At 48.8% G+C, this 21,000-nt stretch overlaps 3 protein-coding genes and 1 long non-coding RNA gene across 4 annotated transcripts; all 4 read left to right on the forward strand.

The window, feature by feature from the left end:
* Nucleotides 1-1,750: 1,750 nt before the first annotated feature.
* On the forward strand, nt 1,751-5,547 carry LOC117866823 (probable purple acid phosphatase 20). Its single transcript, XM_034751108.2, has 3 exons — nt 1,751-1,985; nt 4,132-4,423; nt 4,500-5,547. Exons 1-3 carry the CDS (start codon nt 1,803-1,805, stop codon nt 5,366-5,368), a joined length of 1,344 nt encoding a protein of 447 aa, XP_034606999.1. The 5' UTR covers nt 1,751-1,802; the 3' UTR covers nt 5,369-5,547.
* A 776-nt stretch (nt 5,548-6,323) lies between these two features.
* On the forward strand, nt 6,324-8,111 carry LOC117866501 (sialyltransferase-like protein 2). Its single transcript, XM_034750725.2, has one exon. The coding sequence runs from the start codon at nt 6,741-6,743 to the stop codon at nt 7,965-7,967; it is 1,227 nt and encodes a 408-aa protein (XP_034606616.1). The 5' UTR covers nt 6,324-6,740; the 3' UTR covers nt 7,968-8,111.
* Nucleotides 8,112-11,015: 2,904 nt separating this feature from the next.
* LOC117866700 (sialyltransferase-like protein 2) lies at nt 11,016-12,860 on the forward strand. Its single transcript, XM_034750971.2, has one exon. It carries the CDS (start codon nt 11,311-11,313, stop codon nt 12,517-12,519), a length of 1,209 nt encoding a protein of 402 aa, XP_034606862.1. The 5' UTR covers nt 11,016-11,310; the 3' UTR covers nt 12,520-12,860.
* Nucleotides 12,861-18,186: 5,326 nt separating this feature from the next.
* Nucleotides 18,187-19,219, forward strand: LOC117866888 (uncharacterized). Its single transcript, XR_004643030.2, has 2 exons — nt 18,187-18,631; nt 18,768-19,219. It is a non-coding gene; the product is annotated as an uncharacterized lncRNA (long non-coding RNA).
* Nucleotides 19,220-21,000: the final 1,781 nt, after the last annotated feature.

The following is a 21,000-nucleotide window of genomic DNA, read 5'->3' on the forward strand; positions in this document are numbered from 1 at the left end:
TCAATGAAACAAACTGTAGCGAACATGATCTCATTAGATCATAGTTTGAATTTTGGTGATTGAGTGATAACATAATCATTGGGACTAATGCCTTGTTAAGAATATACCTTGTAGGTTTTCTAGGTCCCAAGTATGCAAACCAAACAATGGCAAGGTCCAAATCATGGTACTCAAGAGATCCAAAAGATGGTATTTTCCGTATTCAAATGGTGGTATTCAAGTGACCAAGCCATGGTATCTAGGATTATTCTATGGTATTCAAGCATCCAAATGACGGTGAAAATCCAGAGTATTCAAGTGACGGTATCTTTAGTGTGCAAGTGACGGTATTCAACTCAGAAAATTTAGTACCATCGGATGATCCGACAGTCCATCGGAGCAAGTATTGGACTAATTGGTACAACGAGAAAATAGTGAAAAACTTAAAGTGCACCGGATGATCCGATGGGGGCCAGCAATTCGCAAAGAAGGCTGAGAAAACTCTATAGCATCGGATGTTCCGATGGCTAGAAGATGAAGGTGTCAGACGAAGCATATTTACTTTGTGAAGTTCTAGAGAGGTTTTGGCCAAAAGCTCTTCAACACCGGATGATCCGATGGTACCATCGGATGAATCATCGGAGTGGGGAATCTGGGCGCGGAGAGGCCAACGGCTAGTAGCACCAGATGTTTCTATGCTACCAAAATGACACCATCGGAACATCCAATGGTACACTTTAACTAGTCGTTGGAGCAACGGCTCTTTGATGCCTTGGGCTATTTATACCCCCTCCGTTGCCCATTTGGAGTTGCTGGATTATGCAGAAGTCCATTAGAAATCAAGACTCATTAAGAATACATCAAAAGCACCAAAACTACACAAGTGATTAATCAAAGGCTTAGCACAAGTTTAGAAAAGTGATTAGTGCTAGGATAGGGCTACAGAAGAGAGAGTGCAAGGTGTGCCGGTCTTGTGATCGGTTCTAGGAGTGAACCACAGCTGTACAAGGTGTGCCGCTGCCTTGGAGTCTTGGTGGCTCGCTAGCAAGTCTTGGATCCTTCGGCAGCGACGTCAAGGACTGTGTGCGGGGGACGTGAAGACCCCCTCCTTCGTGGAGAAGCTCCTTAGTGGAGACGGCATCAAAGTGACCGGGAAACTTAGCATGAGCCTTAGTGGTTGAACCTTTGTGGCAAGAAAGGGATGTCCCGGAAGAGACTTAGTGACCGTAAGCTGTTTGTGATTGCTTCAACAATGTGGACTAGTGGTGCCTTAGTGCCTATTGATACCATGGGATAAATCCTCGTGTCAAGAGTTTACTTCCCCTTATCCCCACCTCTTACGTTTCCGCATTTCATTCTTGCCTTTACTTTTTTTTAGTGCAATATCTTGTTAGGATTGACTCTAGGTTACAAAAATTATTTTGGATGAGGGTTTCACACTAGATCAACCATAGTTCCACATCTTGATAGCATGATCTAGTTTATATTTTTGCAAATTTTATACAAAAGTAATGAAAGCTGTAGATTAATGTTTTAAGGTTGTCTAATTCACATCCTTCCCTTTTAAACTACAGTACTCGCAAACAAGTCGCCTGACCAAACGCACGCAGCAGGCAGCACATCCAACAGCCAGATTCCCACCTGGAATAATCCAGAGTTGATCCCTTCATAATTAATTTGTGCCGTGCAACCGAGCTGGCACTGGCAGCCTGCACAGCTGATCTCGTGTCTTTATAAACGCCCGTGACCCCGGCCGGCCACTCCCCTCGACTCCCCTTTCCATTCCAGCTCGCGTGCTCCAAGCAGCAAGCGTCGTTGAGACGATGGCCATGGCAAGAAGAAGAGGCACGGCGCTGGCGGCGCTCCTCGTCCTCGCCGCCTCCGCCGCGCTGTCCGTTCTCCCGGCGTGCCTCGCCGTGACGTCGCCGTACGTGCGCCCGGCGCCGAGGGCAACGCTGTCCCTGCTGCGCAAGGACGACGACGCCGACGGCCCGACGCCGCAGCAGGTGCGTACGCGTTGCTCTGCCGCTTACCGTGTCCATGATCGCTCCCGAAGATCCGCTTATGGCGGCCTCTATTCCGCCGAGAGCCTGATCAGGTTCTGAATTCTTTCTTAGCAACTCCTCTGTATCTCGCCGAGAGCGAAACCAGCTGACCAGGTTCTGAATTCCAAATACTCTGTCCATGTTATTAGTACTTCAAAACATGCATCGTGCAGCGATTCAGCGTCGGTTATCGCAGCTTGTTTCGTGCATTTTGGTGCCGTTTCTTGCGATTACACGTTGCGTATGGTGAATATTTTTGGTTGTTTTGCTGCACATCTACCACTAGGAATTGTCTCAAGCAAGTGCAGGAGTCCAACCTGAAAGAAATCCTGCCCCAGTACTAGGGTCTGCTAAATCCTTCATGTGGCACAGCCTGGCATATAATACTACTAGGAAGTTCAAGGTAGGAAGGAATTTGCCTTTTGGATTACATAGGAGAGCATGCAATATATAGTTAGAACATGTCTGCTTTCACACTAGGAGCTTGACCTCATCTGACTACAACATCGTATGGCTTGCATAGTTGCATTTGTTTAGCGTCACGAGACGGGATTCCGGGTTTCCTGGTTTCCCACCCATCCCAACCTTGCTTTGTCGTTCGTGACGATGTCGGCACGCCGTTTGGCCTCTTGGACCTTGGTGCTTTCGTGTTTCTTGCAGTTTCTCTAATCACGGGCCATGGAAAGTGACTTTAGGTTGGTGTTGATGGTGCACTTAATCGATTGCCAGAGATAATGTTGCACTCATGACAATTTTGAGTAGTAGGACTCTTTATCTTTTTCCTCTCTTTTTTCTTTCCTTTTTTGAAACAACTTGCTAGACAAGGGAATGGAGGAGTGTTTCATTATTATCTGCATATACCTGGCAAATTTTGATATGGCTTGTGTGAATACCATCATTGCAAGCATAGATTTTATTAAAATCTATATAAGTTTAGATGTTACTAGTCAAATTTATTAAAAAAACAACTTAGGACAAACCTAGATAGACTAATATTTCTGATCAGAGGAAGCAATAGGTTTATTTAACAATCAAGAGAGGAAAGGCATGTCACGGTGTATGAGGTTTCTGGCTGTGAACAATAAGCATTTATCAGAACAGAACATGGGGGAAAAAACACCGCAAGAATTGAGAAGCAAAGGCAAGGAAATTCAGGTGTATGTATCTGTTTCAGACTCTGAAGCCAGCAGTTAAAAAATTCAGATATAATTGGCAAAGCAATCTTACTAAGAATGTACAAAGTCATGTCGCTGCCTTCCATCATGCTTATTTGACGTTTTCAGATACGGTGCTACAGAACAGACGTCCGGAATCTTAAAAAAATTGGACACCTCAACGTATATTTCAATAGTTAAACATCGATGTTGCAACTATTATTTTCGCATGTTTCATAGTGAATATTGCATGAAATCAACGGGTACATCTATTTGAACATGGATTTTTCTCGTATACATGTGTCCACATGATCTATCTGAACCGTTCATCTTGAAATCAACGGCAAGATGAATCATAAGTAGGTGAGGGAATCATGTGTAGGTGAGAAGTTTAATGGTTGGATGGATATCTTGTGAGAGAAATGAACGGCTGAGATAACTCATGCGGTCACAAGTACATGTGAAATTTAGTGTTCATGTTGCGGCGGGAATTTTCTATCCCAGAGTTGAATGTCCGAGCGCTAGTAGTGCCATTTCAGATAGCGGATACTTTATCATCAAATTCGATCTTGATGCCCACCAAACTCAATCTTAATGCTGGCCTATCTAGCTGAGGAGCCAGATTTGCATTGAATTCTCTTCCTCTTAGGACGTTGAGCATTCAAATGTTTCCCGTACTCCCGGTATGAGTAGGACGATAGAGACAGCTGAATGAGGCCACAAGCGACTCTGTATCCTTGCCAAGTTTTGTCACTGTCAGCATGGCTGCTGCTGCATCCTTCTTGAAACAGTACACAAACAGTTAAACACACGCAGGGTGCTGCCACGTTTTGAGTTTGTGCAAAAGTTATACGCAAATTTCTGTTTCTCTTCCTCCCTCCTTAACATCAGCAGAAACATACGTACAGAAGAAATCTGACCACCATTTGATACATTCTGTGTGCAAATTTCAGGTGCATATATCAGTGGTAGGGCCTGACAAGATGAGGGTGGCATGGATCACCGACGACGACGCGCCGGCGATCGTCGAGTATGGCACGACGTCAGGCCAGTACCCTTTCTCCGCAACCGGAAACACGACGACCTACTCCTACGTCCTCTACAAATCCGGGAAGATCCACGACGCCGTCATCGGCCCACTGCAGCCTAGCACGACCTACTACTACCGGTGCAGCTCCAACCCGTCACGCGAGTTCTCCTTCCGGACGCCGCCGGCCACACTCCCCTTCAAGTTCGTCATCGTCGGTAACGCATGAATTTTTCAATATCAAAGTGTCGAGCTGGGTTCATGGCGAGTTTTGATGGACATCGATGTGTGAAGGTGACCTTGGCCAAACGGAATGGACGGATTCGACACTGAAGCACATCGCGGCGGCCGACTACGACGTGCTCCTACTTCCCGGCGACCTGTCGTACGCCGACTCCATCCAGCCACGGTGGGACTCGTACGGCCGCGTCGTGGAGCCTTTGGCGAGCGCGCGGCCATGGATGGTGACCCAGGGCAACCACGAGGTCGAGAAGCTCCCCCTCGTCGAGCCGACGCCCTTCAAGGCCTACAACGCGCGGTGGCGCATGCCGTTCGACGCCGGCGCCACGCCGTCGGGCGACAACCTCTACTACTCCTTCGACGTCGCCGGCGGCGCCGTGCACGTCATCATGCTGGGCTCCTACACCGACTACGCCGCGGGCAGCTCGCAGTACGATTGGCTCCAGCGCGATCTGGCGGCGGTCGGCCGCCGCGGCGGCACGGCGGCGTTCGTGGTGGCGCTGGTGCACGCGCCGTGGTACAGCAGCAACGAGGCGCACCGGGGGGACGGCGACGCCATGCGCGCCGCCATGGAGGAGCTTCTGTACGGCGGGCGCGTGGACGCCGTGTTCGCGGGGCACGTGCACGCGTACGAGAGGTTCGCGCGCGTGTACGGCGGCGAGGAGGACCCCTGCGCGCCGGTGTACGTCACCATCGGCGACGGCGGCAACCGGGAGGGGCTGGCGGGGAAGTACGCGGACCCGCAGCCGGCGATCTCGGCGTTCCGGGAGGCGAGCTTCGGGCACGGGCGGCTGGAAGTGGTGAACGCCACGCACGCGCTGTGGGCATGGCACCGCAACGACGACGACGAGGCGGTGCTCGCCGACCAGGTGTGGATCACCAGCCTCGCCGCCAACCCGGCTTGCCATCGAAGCAAGAACTAATTACTGTAATGCATACAGTCTCGGTACCAAATTTATAGTCGATTGAATATGCAACGGAAGAAGATGATTTTTATACCAATTCATGGAACAGAACACAAGGAACAGAACGAAAATTAGATAATTGCAGTACCAGGAAAGTTAGTAGACGATGCAAAGCAGCGGCAGTTCCATGTAGCACAGCTGGTTTGGCACGGCTGCATTGGCTTCGGGTGTCTCGGTACAAACAAAAATCATCTGAACAAATAAGCGACTGATATGTTGGCGTCGGGAGTAGTACGATCAAAAAAGAAAAACTCAATTTTGCAAATAACCCTAACATAAGAGAATGGAGGGAGTAATATCTACTTCTCATGTCTTTAGAACGTCTCTAGTGGAACTAGATTCCCCAATCTAGCTACTATATTGGTTGGGAGAGGTGGTGAAAAATAGTACTTCAACAGACTCCATTTACTTTTCTCTTTTTCCAATATTGGGATGGAATTACTGAGAGACTGTAAATGCAACTCTCCCAATAATAATGAAATTAATATGAGATATCTCCACTAATTAGTTATTGAAAAATATTTATTAGGGAACTGCCGGAGATGTTCTCAGCGTCTCGTCTAAAACTCAACATTCGACAACACAAGATTATCTGAACATTTAGTACTAATAATTAAGGTGCTGAAAAATCTGATAGCCTAACTAAAGAATGAACATTCCATTATTCCACACACGAGCTAAACAACGAAAAATCCGCCATTGGGCTTAAAAAAACAATGAAAAATCTGACTACCGCAGTACCGCTGCCTTTGGGTCCACATTATTCCACAAGCGGCACCGACGTAAACAATGAACAGATCAAATGCATTATACAAATCAATTAACTGCGCAGCTTTGTTTCAAAAAAATTAACTACACAGCTTATCAGACGAACTATTGCCTCTCTTCAACACGAGCCTTTTTGGGTGTTCGTTAGGCTGGGCTTCTAATCACACTTTTGAGTACTTGGCGATGGCCAATGCTACAACAATACTACAACAGCCCACATCCTCCTCTTCGACACTGTTTGTCTGTTTCTTTCTTCTCCACTGAGAAGTGAGGAGGCAGAAGCCATGACAGCCCACCTTTGCCTAGAGGTGGGTCCACCTGTTGCCACGCGTCCGTCGACGAAGCCATGCGTTGCGTTGCACCCCTGGAAGCCCGGACACCGTCGAGCCGTCGAGGTGCGCGCATGCATGGGCCTGCATGAGACAGGCGCCGTCGTCACGCCGGTCACCAACCAACACACGCGCCACTCGCCAGCGTCAGCTATGGCGCCACCTCCACCCCAGCGCCTTCTAATGCCCGCCGGCGGGCTCGCCGTCCGCGGCGACGTTCCGCACCGCTGAAGATGAAGCTCCGCCACCTCCCACCCGTCCTCTTCCTCTTAGTGACAGCCCTCTCGCTCCCCTCCTTCTCCTTCCGCCGCAACCTGTTCCTCCCTCGAGACCCGTCGCCGTCCCAGCAGCATCACGCCGGCGACGACGCGCTCCTCCGCCGGCTCGCGGCCGTCGACGCCGGCGCGGACCAGGTCCTGGCCGAGGCGGCCGCGATGCTGGCTAACGCCTCGATAACCTCCTCCACGCATCATCACAGCAGCAGCCTCGGCAACGGCCACCACCGCCTCCTCACCCTCCGCCTCCCTTGCTGTTCCAGCAACGCCACCGTGTCCCGCCTCCGCGTCCCCTACGACACGCTCCCCGAAGACGGCGCCCTCCTCGCCGCCTTCCGTGCCTCCCTCCGCTCCTTCCTCCTCGCGCACCACCACATCCGCCGCCGCCGAGGCGGCGCCAACAACGCCGCCATCGCCAGCGTCATGCGCGACCTCCCGGGCCTCCTCGGCCGGCGCCGGCGCTTCCCGACCTGCGCCGTCGTGGGCAACAGCGGCATCCTCCTCGGCTCCGGTCGTGGCCCCCAGATCGACGCGCACGACTTCGTCGTCCGCCTCAACAACGCCCCCGCCGGCGCCGCGGCCGCCTTCGCGCCCGACGTCGGCAGCAAGACCTCGCTCGCCTTCGCCCACTCCTTCGTCCTCCGCCGCTGCGCCGGCCCCTCCGCCGCCACCGTCCCCGGCTGCGCCTGCCACCCCTACGGCCGCAGTGTCCCGCTGGCCATGTACGTGAGCCACCCCGCGCACCTCCTCGACGCGCTCGCCTGCGGCGCCACCGCCACGCCGGCGTCCCCGTTCCGGCTCCGCCTCACCGACGCGCGCCTCGACGCGCTGTGTGCGTGCATTGCCAAGTACTACTCGATGCGGCGGTTCGTGGCCGCCACCGGGGAGCCGGAGAGCAACTGGCGCGGCGGCGACGAGAGGACGCCGCACTTCCACTACTCGTCGGGGCTGCAGGCGGTGGTGATGGCGCTGGGGGCGTGCGAGGAGGTGTCCATGTTCGGGTTCGGGAAGGCGGCGGGGGCGAAGCACCATTACCACACCGACAGGAAGAAGGAGACGGAGGTGCATGACTACGAGGCCGAGTACCAGTTCTACCGCGACCTGCAGTGGCGGCCGGAGGCGGTGCCGTTCCTCGACGAGGCGCCGGCGGGCTTCAAGCTGCCGCCGGTGAAACAGTATTGGTGACGTGCTCCGTGCGATCTGTGTCCGTGTTGGACCACACTCGCACACCGACGAGACGCCCAACTGGGGTGGAAACGTGAATGGCGATGGACGCTTCGATCTGATTAAGGGCGTGAAAGTTCATGCTTAGAACATTATCGGCCCAAGTAAAATGAGAGGTTTATTTTTTTCCCTTTTGAAACGCAACCGGCAAGACAATGCCATCCTGCGCGCCCCGGGGGAACAGAGTAGTGGAATGGAGAGGGGGAACATGTCTTCCATAGCGCAACCGCCAAGAAGGAAAACGATGCCCCGCCAATGCGGTTTTGTAACTGGAACTCTCAAGATGCCGCAATCGAAGCTCCAAAATTGGTACTCCCTCTGTTCCAAATTGTAGGTCGTTTTGGCTTTTCTAGGTTCATAGATATTATTATGCATCTAGATATAATGTAAGTTAAAACGACTTATAATTTGGAACGGAGGGTGCAGTTGCCGTGCCATAGCCGGCGTCGTACCGCTCCACCCCGACCAAACATATATAAAAATCAATGTGGCCACGCCAAACTGGCCAACGCTAAGCGGGACCAGCCATCATGACTGCGACCGCGGTGAGCCGCCGCAGACCAACTGTCGTTACCGCACCAAACTAGCCCTGACAGACATGTATGGATGCACCACTAGTCGTTATAAGGCCGGTCGTCGAAGAACGCCTCCATTATGGTATCCTGGTATAGAGGTACCTACTGGTATAGTCGTATGGAACATTATTGGCACAAAACACCCCTGACATGGGTCCCACGTGATGTTTCTGAAATTTTTGTTTGGGGTATTGTATTTGTTGAAAAAATTCTTACACTTACCTGATAGAGAGATGTTTAACCAGAGAAAGCTAGGGGAAGATATGGGCAATTCAAAGGGAAATGAGAATTTGACATAGAGGTTTCTGATTTGAAAATATAGCTCAATTACATATACGATGATAATATAATGAAAGAGTACTTTATTATTGGGCCTTAGTATTTTATAGCGACACAGAGAATGGCCCGTATAGAGCAACGCTATTGGGCTTCCTGATTTTGGAATGGGCCAGAAGCTGAAAAATTAATCTGGGGGGAACCGGGAGTTTGAGCGTATAGTTTAGTTGTTTTTAGATAGGTTAGGGTTCTTCTTCCCCCACGACTTGGGGTAGTTTCTACCTTGGTTCTCTCCAGTGTCGATGCTCCTCGTGGCTCCTGTTAGTGAGTTCCAAATCTACTACAACCTGATGACGACGGGTTGGATTTTCATCCTCATTTTGAGTTTCTTTGTTACCTTGTTGGCGATCTTCGATTCGTTGGCAAGGGAGTTGACTTCTGGACCACTGGCTATGGATCTCAAGCTCGAGGTGCCAGATCCTGTCTTTCCCGGTGAAGGAACGGCCGGTGGTCGTTTGTCGTTGCCAGTGTGTTCAGTGATTTAAAGGTGCGTTGATGCGTTCGATGTGCTGTCTATTGTGGCATTTCAAAAAATTAATGTGTCTTCATCAGTTTGGGATTCGATTTTCGGCTCCGTGTTGTGTGCTCTTCTTCATCAAACCCTGGTGCGGCGGTTTGATGAGCGTGTTCGTCGGGTGGCCATGAAGTTGCTCACGAGCAAGATGCTATGGAGGTTATGTGGAGGGCTTCAATGTAATTTTCTATTTCTTAATGGACCTCGTAGCAAGGGGTGGAATGTAATTCCCAGTTATTATCAATAAAAGTCCAAGCCGTTCCTCTCAAAAAAATTCAAAAAATAATCTAGCAAGGCATTCTGCAGTGCAAGTTTTTTCTTTTTCTGATTACAAGACAACGTGTGTCCTTGATCCGTGGACAACTTGCTTGACTGATACCTTTGAGGAAATACTTGGAAAAAATTAGTTATAGCAGCAGCAGTAAAAAACGTGAAACTACGGTGAAAGCAATATTGAAGAGAGGATTATGGATGATGAATTTTTCCCCAAAACTAAGGAGTTCCATATTAGTAAGAGGGGTTCAATCATCCAATTGCATCAAAGCTCGTATTCAGTGTTTTTTTATTAAATCCTAATAGCCGCTATTTGAAACACAGATAAAAAAACTCAAAGTGATTGCTTTGCCCACATGCACGCTTCGAACTCTAGATGCACAATGAAAGTTTTTTTTTTAAAAAAAAATTGACCACTTCATGCTTAACTACTTTAGGTTGATGACAATAGGGGAATATCATGACAATATTTTGGGGTGGCACAAATGGACCCCAACCATTTACTAACCACGTCTGCATACATAACTCATTCTAAATACTATCTCATTTTTTTTCTAGACCACATTAGAATATAAAAAAACTTTAAAGGTAAGCTTTAATCACTAATTGTCCTAGAACATATGTTACCGACTGTTGAAGGATCAATATCGTATCGAAAGACACAAGAAGCACAAATTGTTTGGAAAAATATTTTGGCCTTTTTCATGGTACTAGAGTTTCATTATTAGGTTCATGAATATGCTTCTGTAGTCACTGTTATGTTTCTAAAGCACATGTCTATGGATCATCATTTTATGACTAGAATGAGCCATTAGTGTATTTAGAGCTGAGCAAATTTGACCTGGCTCGACAGTCCGGCACGAGCTCGTCCTGTGACCTTTATAAGGCCGGGTGTGGCACCCATAAAAAATCTGGGCGAGCTAAGCTCGGACGAATTATTATTATTTATTTATTTTTCAACTTAAAAAGATCGGGCAGCCCGACAAAAAAACTCGAAAAAACCGATCCGAAAGCTGTTTGTAGGCGGGCTTGGTCACGTTTTTTCCCCGAATCATTCCGAGCTTTTTGCCGGTCCAATCCACACTTTGCTCAAGTCTAGTTGTACCCTCTACCCTCTAGTGACTAGTGTTCCCCTTTGCTCCAACGAAAAACACAAATATGAGATCAACCATCTGGTCCAATTTTCAGCTTCCAAAGACGTATTCAAGTATGGCCTTCTGTGTTCTCGAACTGGAGTACATCTTACCTTAGCAAATGTGCCTTTTTGAATTTCGAGTGCCTTTCTCCCTTCCACTCCATGTTGAGTGGTCGACCAAACCAACCTGCAGACACCATCAGCTCGCTGCCTTACCAGCGAGCCACCCATCACCCACTGACAAAAGGGCCCCACAATGCTCCGGGAACCACATGTCAGCGAGTTGTTTGACTGGGTCAACCTGAATCGCTGCCGTCCCACTCGCCCGCCACGCAGCTCCCACCAATTCTCACCCGACCCAGTGTCCCATCCTACTCACCTCACCGGCGGCTCCAGCTCAGCCACCACCTCCGCGCCTACTAAAATGGCCGCCGGATCTCGCCGCGCGCGAAGGCGACCGCGCCGCCGGAGATGAAGCGCCGCCACCTTCCGCCAGTGCTCGTCCTCCTCCTTGCGCTCTCGCTCCTCTCCCTCCCCTTCCGCCGCCGCCTGTTCCTCCCCCGCGGCCCGTCCCAGTACTACGCGGGCGGCGACGCGCTCCTCCGTAGGCTCGCGGCCGCCGACGCAGGTGGGGACCAGGTCCGCGCCGAGGCCGCCGCGCTGCTCGCAAATGCCTCGGTGTCCTCCTTCCCCAGCATCGGCAACCGCTACCGCCTCCTCTACCTCCGCCTGCCGTACCACACCAACGCCACCTCCGCGCCGCGGCAGCGGGCCGTCTCCCGCCTCCGCGTCCCCTTCGAGACGGTCCCCGACGACGGCGCCCTCCTCGCCGCGTTCCGCGCCTCCCTCCGCTCGTTCCTCCTCGCGCGACGCCAGCTCCGGCGCCGGGGCGGCGACGACGACGATGTCGTCGCCGGCGTCGCCATGGGCGGCATTGGGGACCTCCTCGACCGCCACCCGCGGCGGGAGCGGTTCCCCACCTGCGCCGTCGTCGGGAACAGCGGCATTCTCCTCGGCTCCGGCCGGGGCGCGCAGATCGACGCGCACGACCTCGTCGTCCGCCTCAACAACGCCCGCGTCGCGGGTTACGCCGCCGACGTCGGCGCCAAGACCTCGCTCTCCTTCGTCAACTCCAACATCCTCCACCGCTGCGCCGTCCGCTCCGCCGTCGCCGCCGGCGGCTGCGCCTGCCACCCCTACGGCCGCGCGGTCCCCATGGCCATGTACGTCTGCCAGCCGGCGCACCTCCTCGACGCGCTCATCTGCAACGCCACCGCCACGCCGGCGTCCCCGTTCCCGCTCCTCGTCACCGACGCGCGCCTCGACGCGCTCTGCGCGCGCATCGCCAAGTATTACTCGATGCGGCGGTTCGTGGCCACGACCGGGGAGCCGGCGAACAACTGGACCCGGAGGCACGACGAGAGGTACTTCCACTACTCGTCGGGGCTGCAGGCGGTGGTAATGGCGCTGGGGGTCTGCGACGAGGTGAGCCTGTTCGGGTTCGGGAAGGCGGCGGGAGCGAAGCACCATTACCACACCAACCAGAAGAAGGAGCTGGACCTGCACGACTACGAGGCCGAGTACCAGTTCTACCGCGACCTCCAGGCGCGGCCGGAGGCGGTGCCGTTCTTCGACGAGACGCCGGGGTTCAAGGTGCCGCCAGTGAAGCTATACTGGTGAGTGGTGACTGGTGAAGTCAGTAACGTGTAATTGCTACTTGTTGTACATTTTTTGCAACTAGAATATTTTTTTAGACATAGAGAAATGTGTACAGTATGGCAATCAAAATTTGAAAGGGAATTAGAGATTGGGATGGAGCATGTAGAGGGAAAATTTTGTGTTGATCAGATGAATCAAAATGGTTGTAACTGTTCATGTACAATTTGTGTAGTACAACTGTACACTACCATGACTGCATGAGTATATACTTCAGACGCCGAACGTGTAAATTACAGCATTGAAAATGTAATGAGACTGGTTGATTTGTCAGATTTATAAATGTGTAATAGGTATTTGTTCTACTTTGGTTCTCATTTTACCAATTTGCGGTGCTGATGGTGAAGCTGTACGGTGATTGTTTCTATTATGTGCTATTGTGTTTGTTGTACAATTCTACACTTGACTGATAGTTAGAATTTAGAAAACAAGTGTAAAATATGGCCAATTCAGAGGGAATTTGACATAGATGTTTCTGATAGAGAAATATAGCTAAAATTTTCAGTTGAAAGGTGAGTAGAAATGATACTCATTTGGTGTCCAGATGATTCAAATTGTTTGTAATTGCTGACATCTTTGTTGTAAAATTGTTGCACTTGATCGAAACATTCAGACAAATATAGAGATTTTAGACAGACATACACACAAAGGAAATTTTGGGCAATGGAAAGGGAATGAAATTGAACAAGATCATGTTAGGATTTGGACGTGTATAAAAGTATTGTCAGGTCTCATAAGAAACATTTGGTTGATTGTACCCGCTTGCATTTTGTTTGTTTAGCTTCGTTATAGCAAAACTTTATCGCACTATCTGACATGTAGGTATCATTGTTTAACCCCTGCTAGGGAAAATGATTTAACTGTACATGTAATAGTAGGTTGGTAGCCTATTGGCTATCAGATCTGTTTGCAGCTGATGACCAACCACTAAATTCTACTACCATGAACCAAGAACGCAGCAATGGTGTTAGTTGCGTGCCCACTGCTGGTCCCTTGTCACTATAAGACTGCTATTAAGTCTAACAAGGTGCTAACAGCGACCCGACGGTAGTTCAACTGACATATAACTTAGGACTGAAACCATAACAATACTGAAGTGTTGTTCTGTCAGCTTGCACCCCGCAATCTCTGCTGAATCACCTCTAATGTATCATGTCTTGCATTGTGCATATCCCTCTAAAGTTTGGTTAGAGTTTATCGAGAGAAATCTAACAATTTGTTTTCCTTCCTGTCTTACCTTCAAAGTGCTACTCCCTCCATCCTAAATTATAAGTCATTTTGGTTTTCTAGGTTCATACTTTTACTATGCATCTAGACATGATATATATAAAGGTGTAGCGAACATGACCCCATTAGGCTATAGTTTGTGATTTTAGTGATTTAGTGACAACATAGTCATTGGAACTAATGGATTGTCTAGCATGTATCTCGTAGGTTTTCTAGGTTCTATGTATGCAAACCAAACCATGGCAAGGTCCAAATCATGATATTCAAGTGATCCAAATGACGGTATTTTCCGTATTCAAATGGTGGTATTCAAGTGACCGAGCCATGGTATCTAGAATTGTTCTATGGTATTCAAGCATCCAAGTGATGGTATTTTTGGTGCTTGCATTGGACAAGTTGAAGAGAAAAAGGAACCATCGGATGTTCCGATGGTCCATAGGAAGCGTCGGAGCAACCATTGGATCAATTGGTACAACATTGTTGCAGCTACCTGAGTCAAGACCATCGGATGTTCCGATGGTAGGATTTCTAGTAGTGTCGGATGAATTCTGGGGTGAAGGATTTGAAGACAAAGAAAATCCTATAGCACCGGATGATCCGATGCTAGGTCAAGAGAAGCGTCGGATGAAGCATATTTTTTTTCCAAGTTCCAGAGAGATTTTGGCCAGAAAACCTTCAGCACCGGATGTTCCGATGGTACCATCGGAGGAACCATCGGATGAATTTTGATGTGTCAGTGAAGAACTTGGGCGCAGGGAGGCCAACGGCTAGTTGCACCGGATGTTCCGATGCATGTCAAAGAGGGACCGTCGAAACATCCGATGGTACATTTTAACTAGCCGTTGGAACAACGGTTCTTTAATGCCTTGAGCTATTTATACCCCCTCCACTTGCCCATTTGGAGTTGCTGGAGTGTGAAGGAATCTATTGGAGATCAAGACTCATCAAAAACACATCCAAGCCACCAAAAGTGCATAAGTGATTAATCAAAGATTTAGCACAAACTTAGAAGAGTGATTAGTGCTAGGATAGGCCTAGAGAAGAGAGAGTGCAAGGTGTTACTGCCTTGTGATCAGTTCAAGGAGTGAACTATAGTTGTACAAGGTATGCTGGTGCCTTGGTGGCTCGCCGGCAACTCTTCGACTCTCCGGCTTGGTGTGGAGCAGCGTCGATGATAGTGTGCGGGGGACAAGGAGAGCCCTTCCTTGGTGGAGAAACTCTGTAGTGAAGATGGCGTCAAGGTGACCGAAAGAGAGGGAGTGGTGAACCTTACCTTAGTGGTAAGTTTCTCAACCGGCTCGGCACGAGTCTTTGTGGCAAGTCCAAGACCTTGACTAGAAGAGACTTGGTGACCGAAAGCATATCCTCAGTGGAGCCCCAACGTGGACTAGGGGTAGCATTTGCCTATCGATACCACGAGATAAATCATCGTGTCCGAGTTTGCATTTTTCCTAACCCACTCCTTTACGTTTCCGCATTTCATACTTACAACTTGAGTAGTTAACTCACTAGAGTAGAATCTTGATAGGATTGGCTCTAGGTTGCAAAACTTATTTTGGGTGGGAAGAATCACTAGATCAACCTTAGTTGCACATCTTGATAGCATGATCTAGTTTATATTTTATGCAAAAGTAGTGGAAGCCATAGGTTAAGGTTTTTAGTTTGTCTAATTCACCCCTCCCCTTCTTAGGCTACGAGCACCGATTCTTTACAAAAGGCATAGCAAAACCTATGAATCTAACAAAATCAAAACAACTTATAATTTGGAACGGAGGGAGTACCATTCAGGAATGTTTTGTTTTGACATACCTTGCTGGCTTGGTGCTCCATGCAGTGAGCTCACATGTCTTTGATGTGCTCCAAGTTTTGATTGAACGACTCCAAGCAGAGGTCAAACAGGTGATGGATGGAGGCACGGAGCAGGAAATCACCATCTCAGGGCTTTTAGTGCTTTTGACATGAAACCTAACCGATTCTCTACAAATCTACCGTACCCTGCATATTGACTCCTTGCACAGAAGAGGACATAGCAATCCATAAGAGGATGTTGACAGTCACTATGTGAGGAAGCGCTGAGCTCACACATTCCCTGGTTCCAATGTTCAAAATTGACATCCAAACAACCTAAAGCTCACTACCTTTGCAGAGAAATGAGAAACGCACAATGACTCTGGATATTTTTCCAGTTCTTGTAATCTTTATATGCACCTGCAGCTCCAAGTCCTAGCCTCCTACAGTCACGCTCCATCACAAAAATAGGCCATTCTAATGTAAGGGCGTGTTTGGATCATTGGGCTAAAGTTTAGCCCTTATCACATCGAATGTTCGGATGCTAATTAGGAGGACTAAACATGAGCTAATTATAAAACTAATTGCAGAAGTCCTGGGTTAATTCATGAGACGAATTTATTAAGCCTAATTAATCCATCATTAGCAAATGGTTATTGTAGCACCACATTGTCAAATCATGGATTAATTAGGTTTAATAGATTCATCTCGCGAATTAACCTTCATCTGTGCAATTTGTTTTGTAATTAGCCTATATTTAATACTCCTAATTAGTATCCAAACATCCGATGTGACAGAGGCTAAAAGTTTAGCCCTAGAAAACAAACACCCCGTAAGATGCATCCATCCTGCATTCCCGTAGAGGAGGAGAGGCTAGAGGCCTGACCATGACCGGACAACAGGACAAGAGCAGGAATACTGTGCTTCAGTTTTTGAGGTTAACATGTCCAATCAGACCCAAGAATCCAAATACTGAGGCCATCGCTATCAACATAAGCTAGCTGCCGACTCCACGCTAGAAGAGAGAGATGAGAAACAGGGTAGCTTCGCTTGAGCCAACATGCATGCTGTGAGAGCCTGACAAGAGAGCTGAGCTTGGGAAACGTGCGAGCTAGGTGCGGAACAAAGCGCCAGCCGCTTTGTTTTGCACTGTTCACTGATTAAAAAACATAATGAGCTATCTCCACACTACCCCGTTGGAGACGCCCTGAAGGTAGCCTGTCTGCCTGCCACAAACCCACTTGACTAGACTAGAGTATGTGACAGGCCCAGGAAGTGCTAAGCTCACGTTCCCTGCTTCCAGTGTCATCCAGTAATGGCCAAAACTGGTATCCTCTAGTAACTACTCCCTGGCTCCTTGCACACAACCACACATGATTGAAACAAACCAGGTAGAAAAGTTGTTGATTATATTAAAAAAAGAATGCTTAGATTGGATAGTACAACTAACACCGGTCGGTTAGATTGGGACATCAACCCACGCCGCACAATGCATCGCACAACTCAACTCATCACAACATACAACTCCTGCCGGTCGGATTGGGATATCGATATGAGCCAACTCAACACAACTTACTACGGCCGATCAGATTGGGGACATCGACACGAGCCAACTCATCACAATTTACAACTTCAGCTGGTCAGATTAGGACATCAACACGAGCCGCACAATGCCATCACTTCACTCAGCTCAAACCACCACCACCAATATTCGCAGCTTCACTGTAAACAGCCTAAGCACCTCCGTTGCCACCACTGGCTAGAACAGCTCACCAGCACACCACCAAAAACGTCATCATAACACTACCCATACCACCACCACCATCATCTCTTTTTTTTTCTTTTTCCTTCTTTTTTTAACTAAAGTATCTCTCACCGGCGACCGCACCAGCCAGGCATGGAAAGAGGCAATGAGCTTCCAAAGCGACGCCTCCAAGGAGGGACGTGACACCATAGGTGCCACCGCCGCCCGACCAGAAGTTCTGCATCCAGGAAGCATGCGAGACACGAGGAGAAAGAGGACAATTCGACTAACGCTTCCGAGGAAGAAAACAACGCCCAAAGACATTATTGTCATCAGCCCTGAAGGTGCAAGGCTTTCGCCAACGCCTACAATCCCCACGCACATCTCCAGCCGCAGCCCATGCAGTCGTGCGACAGGCCCCATCGTTGGACGCCAGTGGCTGACGCAGGCATCTCTACTACCACCAGACACCACCATGCAATACGATCGTCCCCACATCGCACACAAGAAGGGGCTGCCGGCCATCACAGTAGCAGCACCCCCACCACCATTGAAGCCAAAGGATCTGCCCAGCAACCACCGCACGGGGCCACCACGCCACAAGGCAAGGCGGTCACCGTAGGGCCACCACACCCAGGGTATGCAAAGTCCGTGCACTGATGGCGCCGACTGCTCCAGGCAGTACGTCACTGTCAGTAGCACCACCGCGGGCGGTGGATCTGCCCGACCAGCACCGCACTGGGCCCTCCATGGCCAACCACGCAAGGCAGCCACGCGCCGACGACACCAGCCGTCCCAGGCCACACATCACCACTGCTACTGCTGGGTTGCACGTCTCCATCACTGCGCACCAAGCCGGCCATTCAGGGCCACTCGCCGCCGCGCCGGGAAGGCTAGGGGAGCGCGCCAAAGGCAACGGCTGCCAGGGCTGCCCACCGTCGTGTCGGGGTAGGCTAAGGGCGCGTGCCGAAGGCAACAACTGCCCAAGCCACCCGCAGTCGTGCTGGGGCTGGCTGCCTAAGGCCGCCCGCTGCCACGCCGGGGCAGGCTAGGGGCGCGCGTCGAAGGCAACGGTTGCCCAGGCCACACGCAGCTGCGCTCCCATGCCCTCAAGCCATTGAAGCCGCAAATTGAGATCTAGAAGGAAGAAACAAGAAGAGAGGAAGAAGGAGGAGGATAGGAAGAAGGAGAGGGACGAGGAGAAGGCAAGAGACCAGGGGACCGCCGCTGGCGGCGGTGGTTGTTTGGGGGGCGTGGGTGTCGCCCCCGAGCCACCCCTAGGGAGATGATGCAGGGCCCGGGGAGAAAAGAGAAATGGTGAGTACTGAGCCACACATGATGAGTACACTGATAGAATGTGTTAGGCATGGTAAATTATAGCGGAAAAACAAACATACAGAGTTTGAAGGATTTTCAATCGATTGCTAGCTGCTTCACTACTTTTTTTTTACAGAGAAGGGAAATTAAGGAAGATCTACATACGGATAGATTTAGCATGTGCAAACAGCAAGCCTTTAGATCAAGGAACAACTATAAACTACTCCCTGTTGAGAGTGCGCCTTATGTGGCCTAAAGTTAGGGACCTCTTTGTATAAAAGAGAGGGTCCGAGGGTTTGTATGTGAGGCACAGGGACTTAGTTGCAACATCTAGGGACATCATTATAAATAGCAGGGATCTGTTTGTAGTATTCGACCCGATCAATAAAATAAATATAAACAACCACCTCCTCCTTCCTATTAGAGTCCTAGAGTTTGGAGGAGGGGATTTTTAGCCATTTATTCATTTAGCTGGTTTTCTCGTTTTCTCATCTCTCTATTATTTGTTTGGGATTCCGAATCCTAACACTCTATCCGTCCCAAATTGTAGGTCGTTTTGATTTTTTTCTAAGTATAGATGTTTTGCTATGTGCCAAATATAATGTATATAGATGGATAATTATATTTATGAATTACAAAGTCAAAACGACCCTACGAACGAAGAGAGTATAAAGGATCGGCTGCGTGCCTGCCTGACAGCAACTGCAGTTCATCCCGTCATCATGGTTGCTCAGCTCAGCTCAGCTCAGTTTCGGAGGTCAACATGTCAAGTCAGACAGACAATCCAAAGCTTGGACCCATTGCTGCTGGTGGCATCCGCACGATTTTCATCGTATTGTTTTTTTTTCCTTCTTTTGCTAGGAGATCTTTCTTCTTATTGAAACAGATTCACTATTTCTTTTGGCCAGTACATGATCACTATTTTAGCAACATAATGAACGCTAGTTTTTTTTGTGTTTGGAAGGCAATGCATCATTTGGGTATTTTTAAGGGTGCTTAGCACAAGAATTTTAGATCGACACTTCTATACTAAGATTCACGCCGAGGACATCATTTTTCAACTTTGGCAAGGGCTTTCCCAAATAGTTAGGGCTTGCTTGGGAGGGTTTATCTCGACTTTGACTTTATCTGTTTTGCATAAATCGAGTCATTGCAATGTGAAGCTGTTTTATAAGCAAATGTTAAAATGAACTAGAAGTCGGGGAAGCCAATTTTAACTTCACTAGTAACCAGAGCGCAAGGAATCTACAGCCAAAATGATGTTCCACAAAGTTAAAGATAAGGCTACGACGTGGACTACGACCGAAGCGAAACACCTTTCCATTTTAATCGCCCGCTATTAATTCTTTCCACGCTTAGGGTTGTGATATATATATATATATATATATATATATATATATATATATTTCTTGAACTTTCGCACCGCTTGGTGTTTTGTATTTGTCCAGTCTGGATCATCTTCTTTTTAATATAATCAGCAGCTCTCCTGTCTGGTTCATTTAAAAAAAAACTTTCTCTCCTGGTTCATTTCGGAAAAAAAAACTTCACTAGTAACCATGACATGTGAGTCGCTACGGATAAAAGAAATAGGAAAGTCAATGGAGAGCAGCGCCAATAGTTAGTTAGCGTGATCTTTTTACGCCTCTTAGTTAGCGTAGCAGGTTTTTTTTCATAATTATTTTTTCCTATGTAAATCAAGGGCTATGATTTTAGCTCTTGGAGTGTTTGTAGGCTAGACACTCCCTTCATCTTTGATACGAGTCAAGCTTTTCCAAACTTGAAATCTTGGTCCACGAAATCTGTGTGTGTGTGTGTATGCTAGACACTCCCTTCATCTTTGTGAAGAGTCGAGCTTTTCCAAATTAACTTGAAATATTGTTCCCTCAATATGTTGAACAAGATTCAGATAAGAATACGATGCATCTGTACATTGTTCAGAAATGTTGGCAGTGAGGTGATGTGGCACCATCCTGGAGGAGTGAAGGAGCTGAGGTAGACATTGTTTGCCTTGCTCAGTAGTAATGGGTAAACGGGGCAATTGACGAAGGAACTATGCGATGGCCTGCACTTCATGTTGGTCATCATTCGCTCATGCCCCGGCACAGAGAGGGATCTGTTCCAAGATCATCAAGAACATTTTGAGTTGACAGCAAGAGACGACACACACTGCAATGTGCAGAAGTACTTCACTACTTCCTCTGTCCCTTCATAACTGTCATTGTGAGAATTAAGTTTGACTACATTCGTAGAAAATATTAGTAACATTTATAATTTTTAATAAATTTATTATAAAAATAGATTCAAAGATCTATCTAATGATACTAATTATGTATCATAAATATTAATATTTTTTTATATGTATTTGTTCA

This window comes from Setaria viridis, chromosome 8 (genome assembly GCF_005286985.2).
Source record: "Setaria viridis chromosome 8, Setaria_viridis_v4.0, whole genome shotgun sequence".
Taxonomy (NCBI): domain Eukaryota; kingdom Viridiplantae; phylum Streptophyta; class Magnoliopsida; order Poales; family Poaceae; genus Setaria; species Setaria viridis.

What these genes read in the sequence shown, in the direction of transcription:
- LOC117866823 (XM_034751108.2), top strand. Translation starts at nt 1,803, where the DNA reads ATGGCCATGGCAAGAAGAAGAGGCACGGCGCTGGCGGCGCTCCTCGTC. An exon ending in ACGGCCCGACGCCGCAGCAG is followed by an intron (nt 1,986 to 4,131) that starts GTGCGTACGCGT and finishes TGCAAATTTCAG; the next exon opens with GTGCATATATCAGTGGTAGG. An exon ending in CTTCAAGTTCGTCATCGTCG is followed by an intron (nt 4,424 to 4,499) that starts GTAACGCATGAA and finishes CGATGTGTGAAG; the next exon opens with GTGACCTTGGCCAAACGGAA.
- LOC117866501 (XM_034750725.2), top strand. Translation starts at nt 6,741, where the DNA reads ATGAAGCTCCGCCACCTCCCACCCGTCCTCTTCCTCTTAGTGACAGCC.
- LOC117866700 (XM_034750971.2), top strand. Translation starts at nt 11,311, where the DNA reads ATGAAGCGCCGCCACCTTCCGCCAGTGCTCGTCCTCCTCCTTGCGCTC.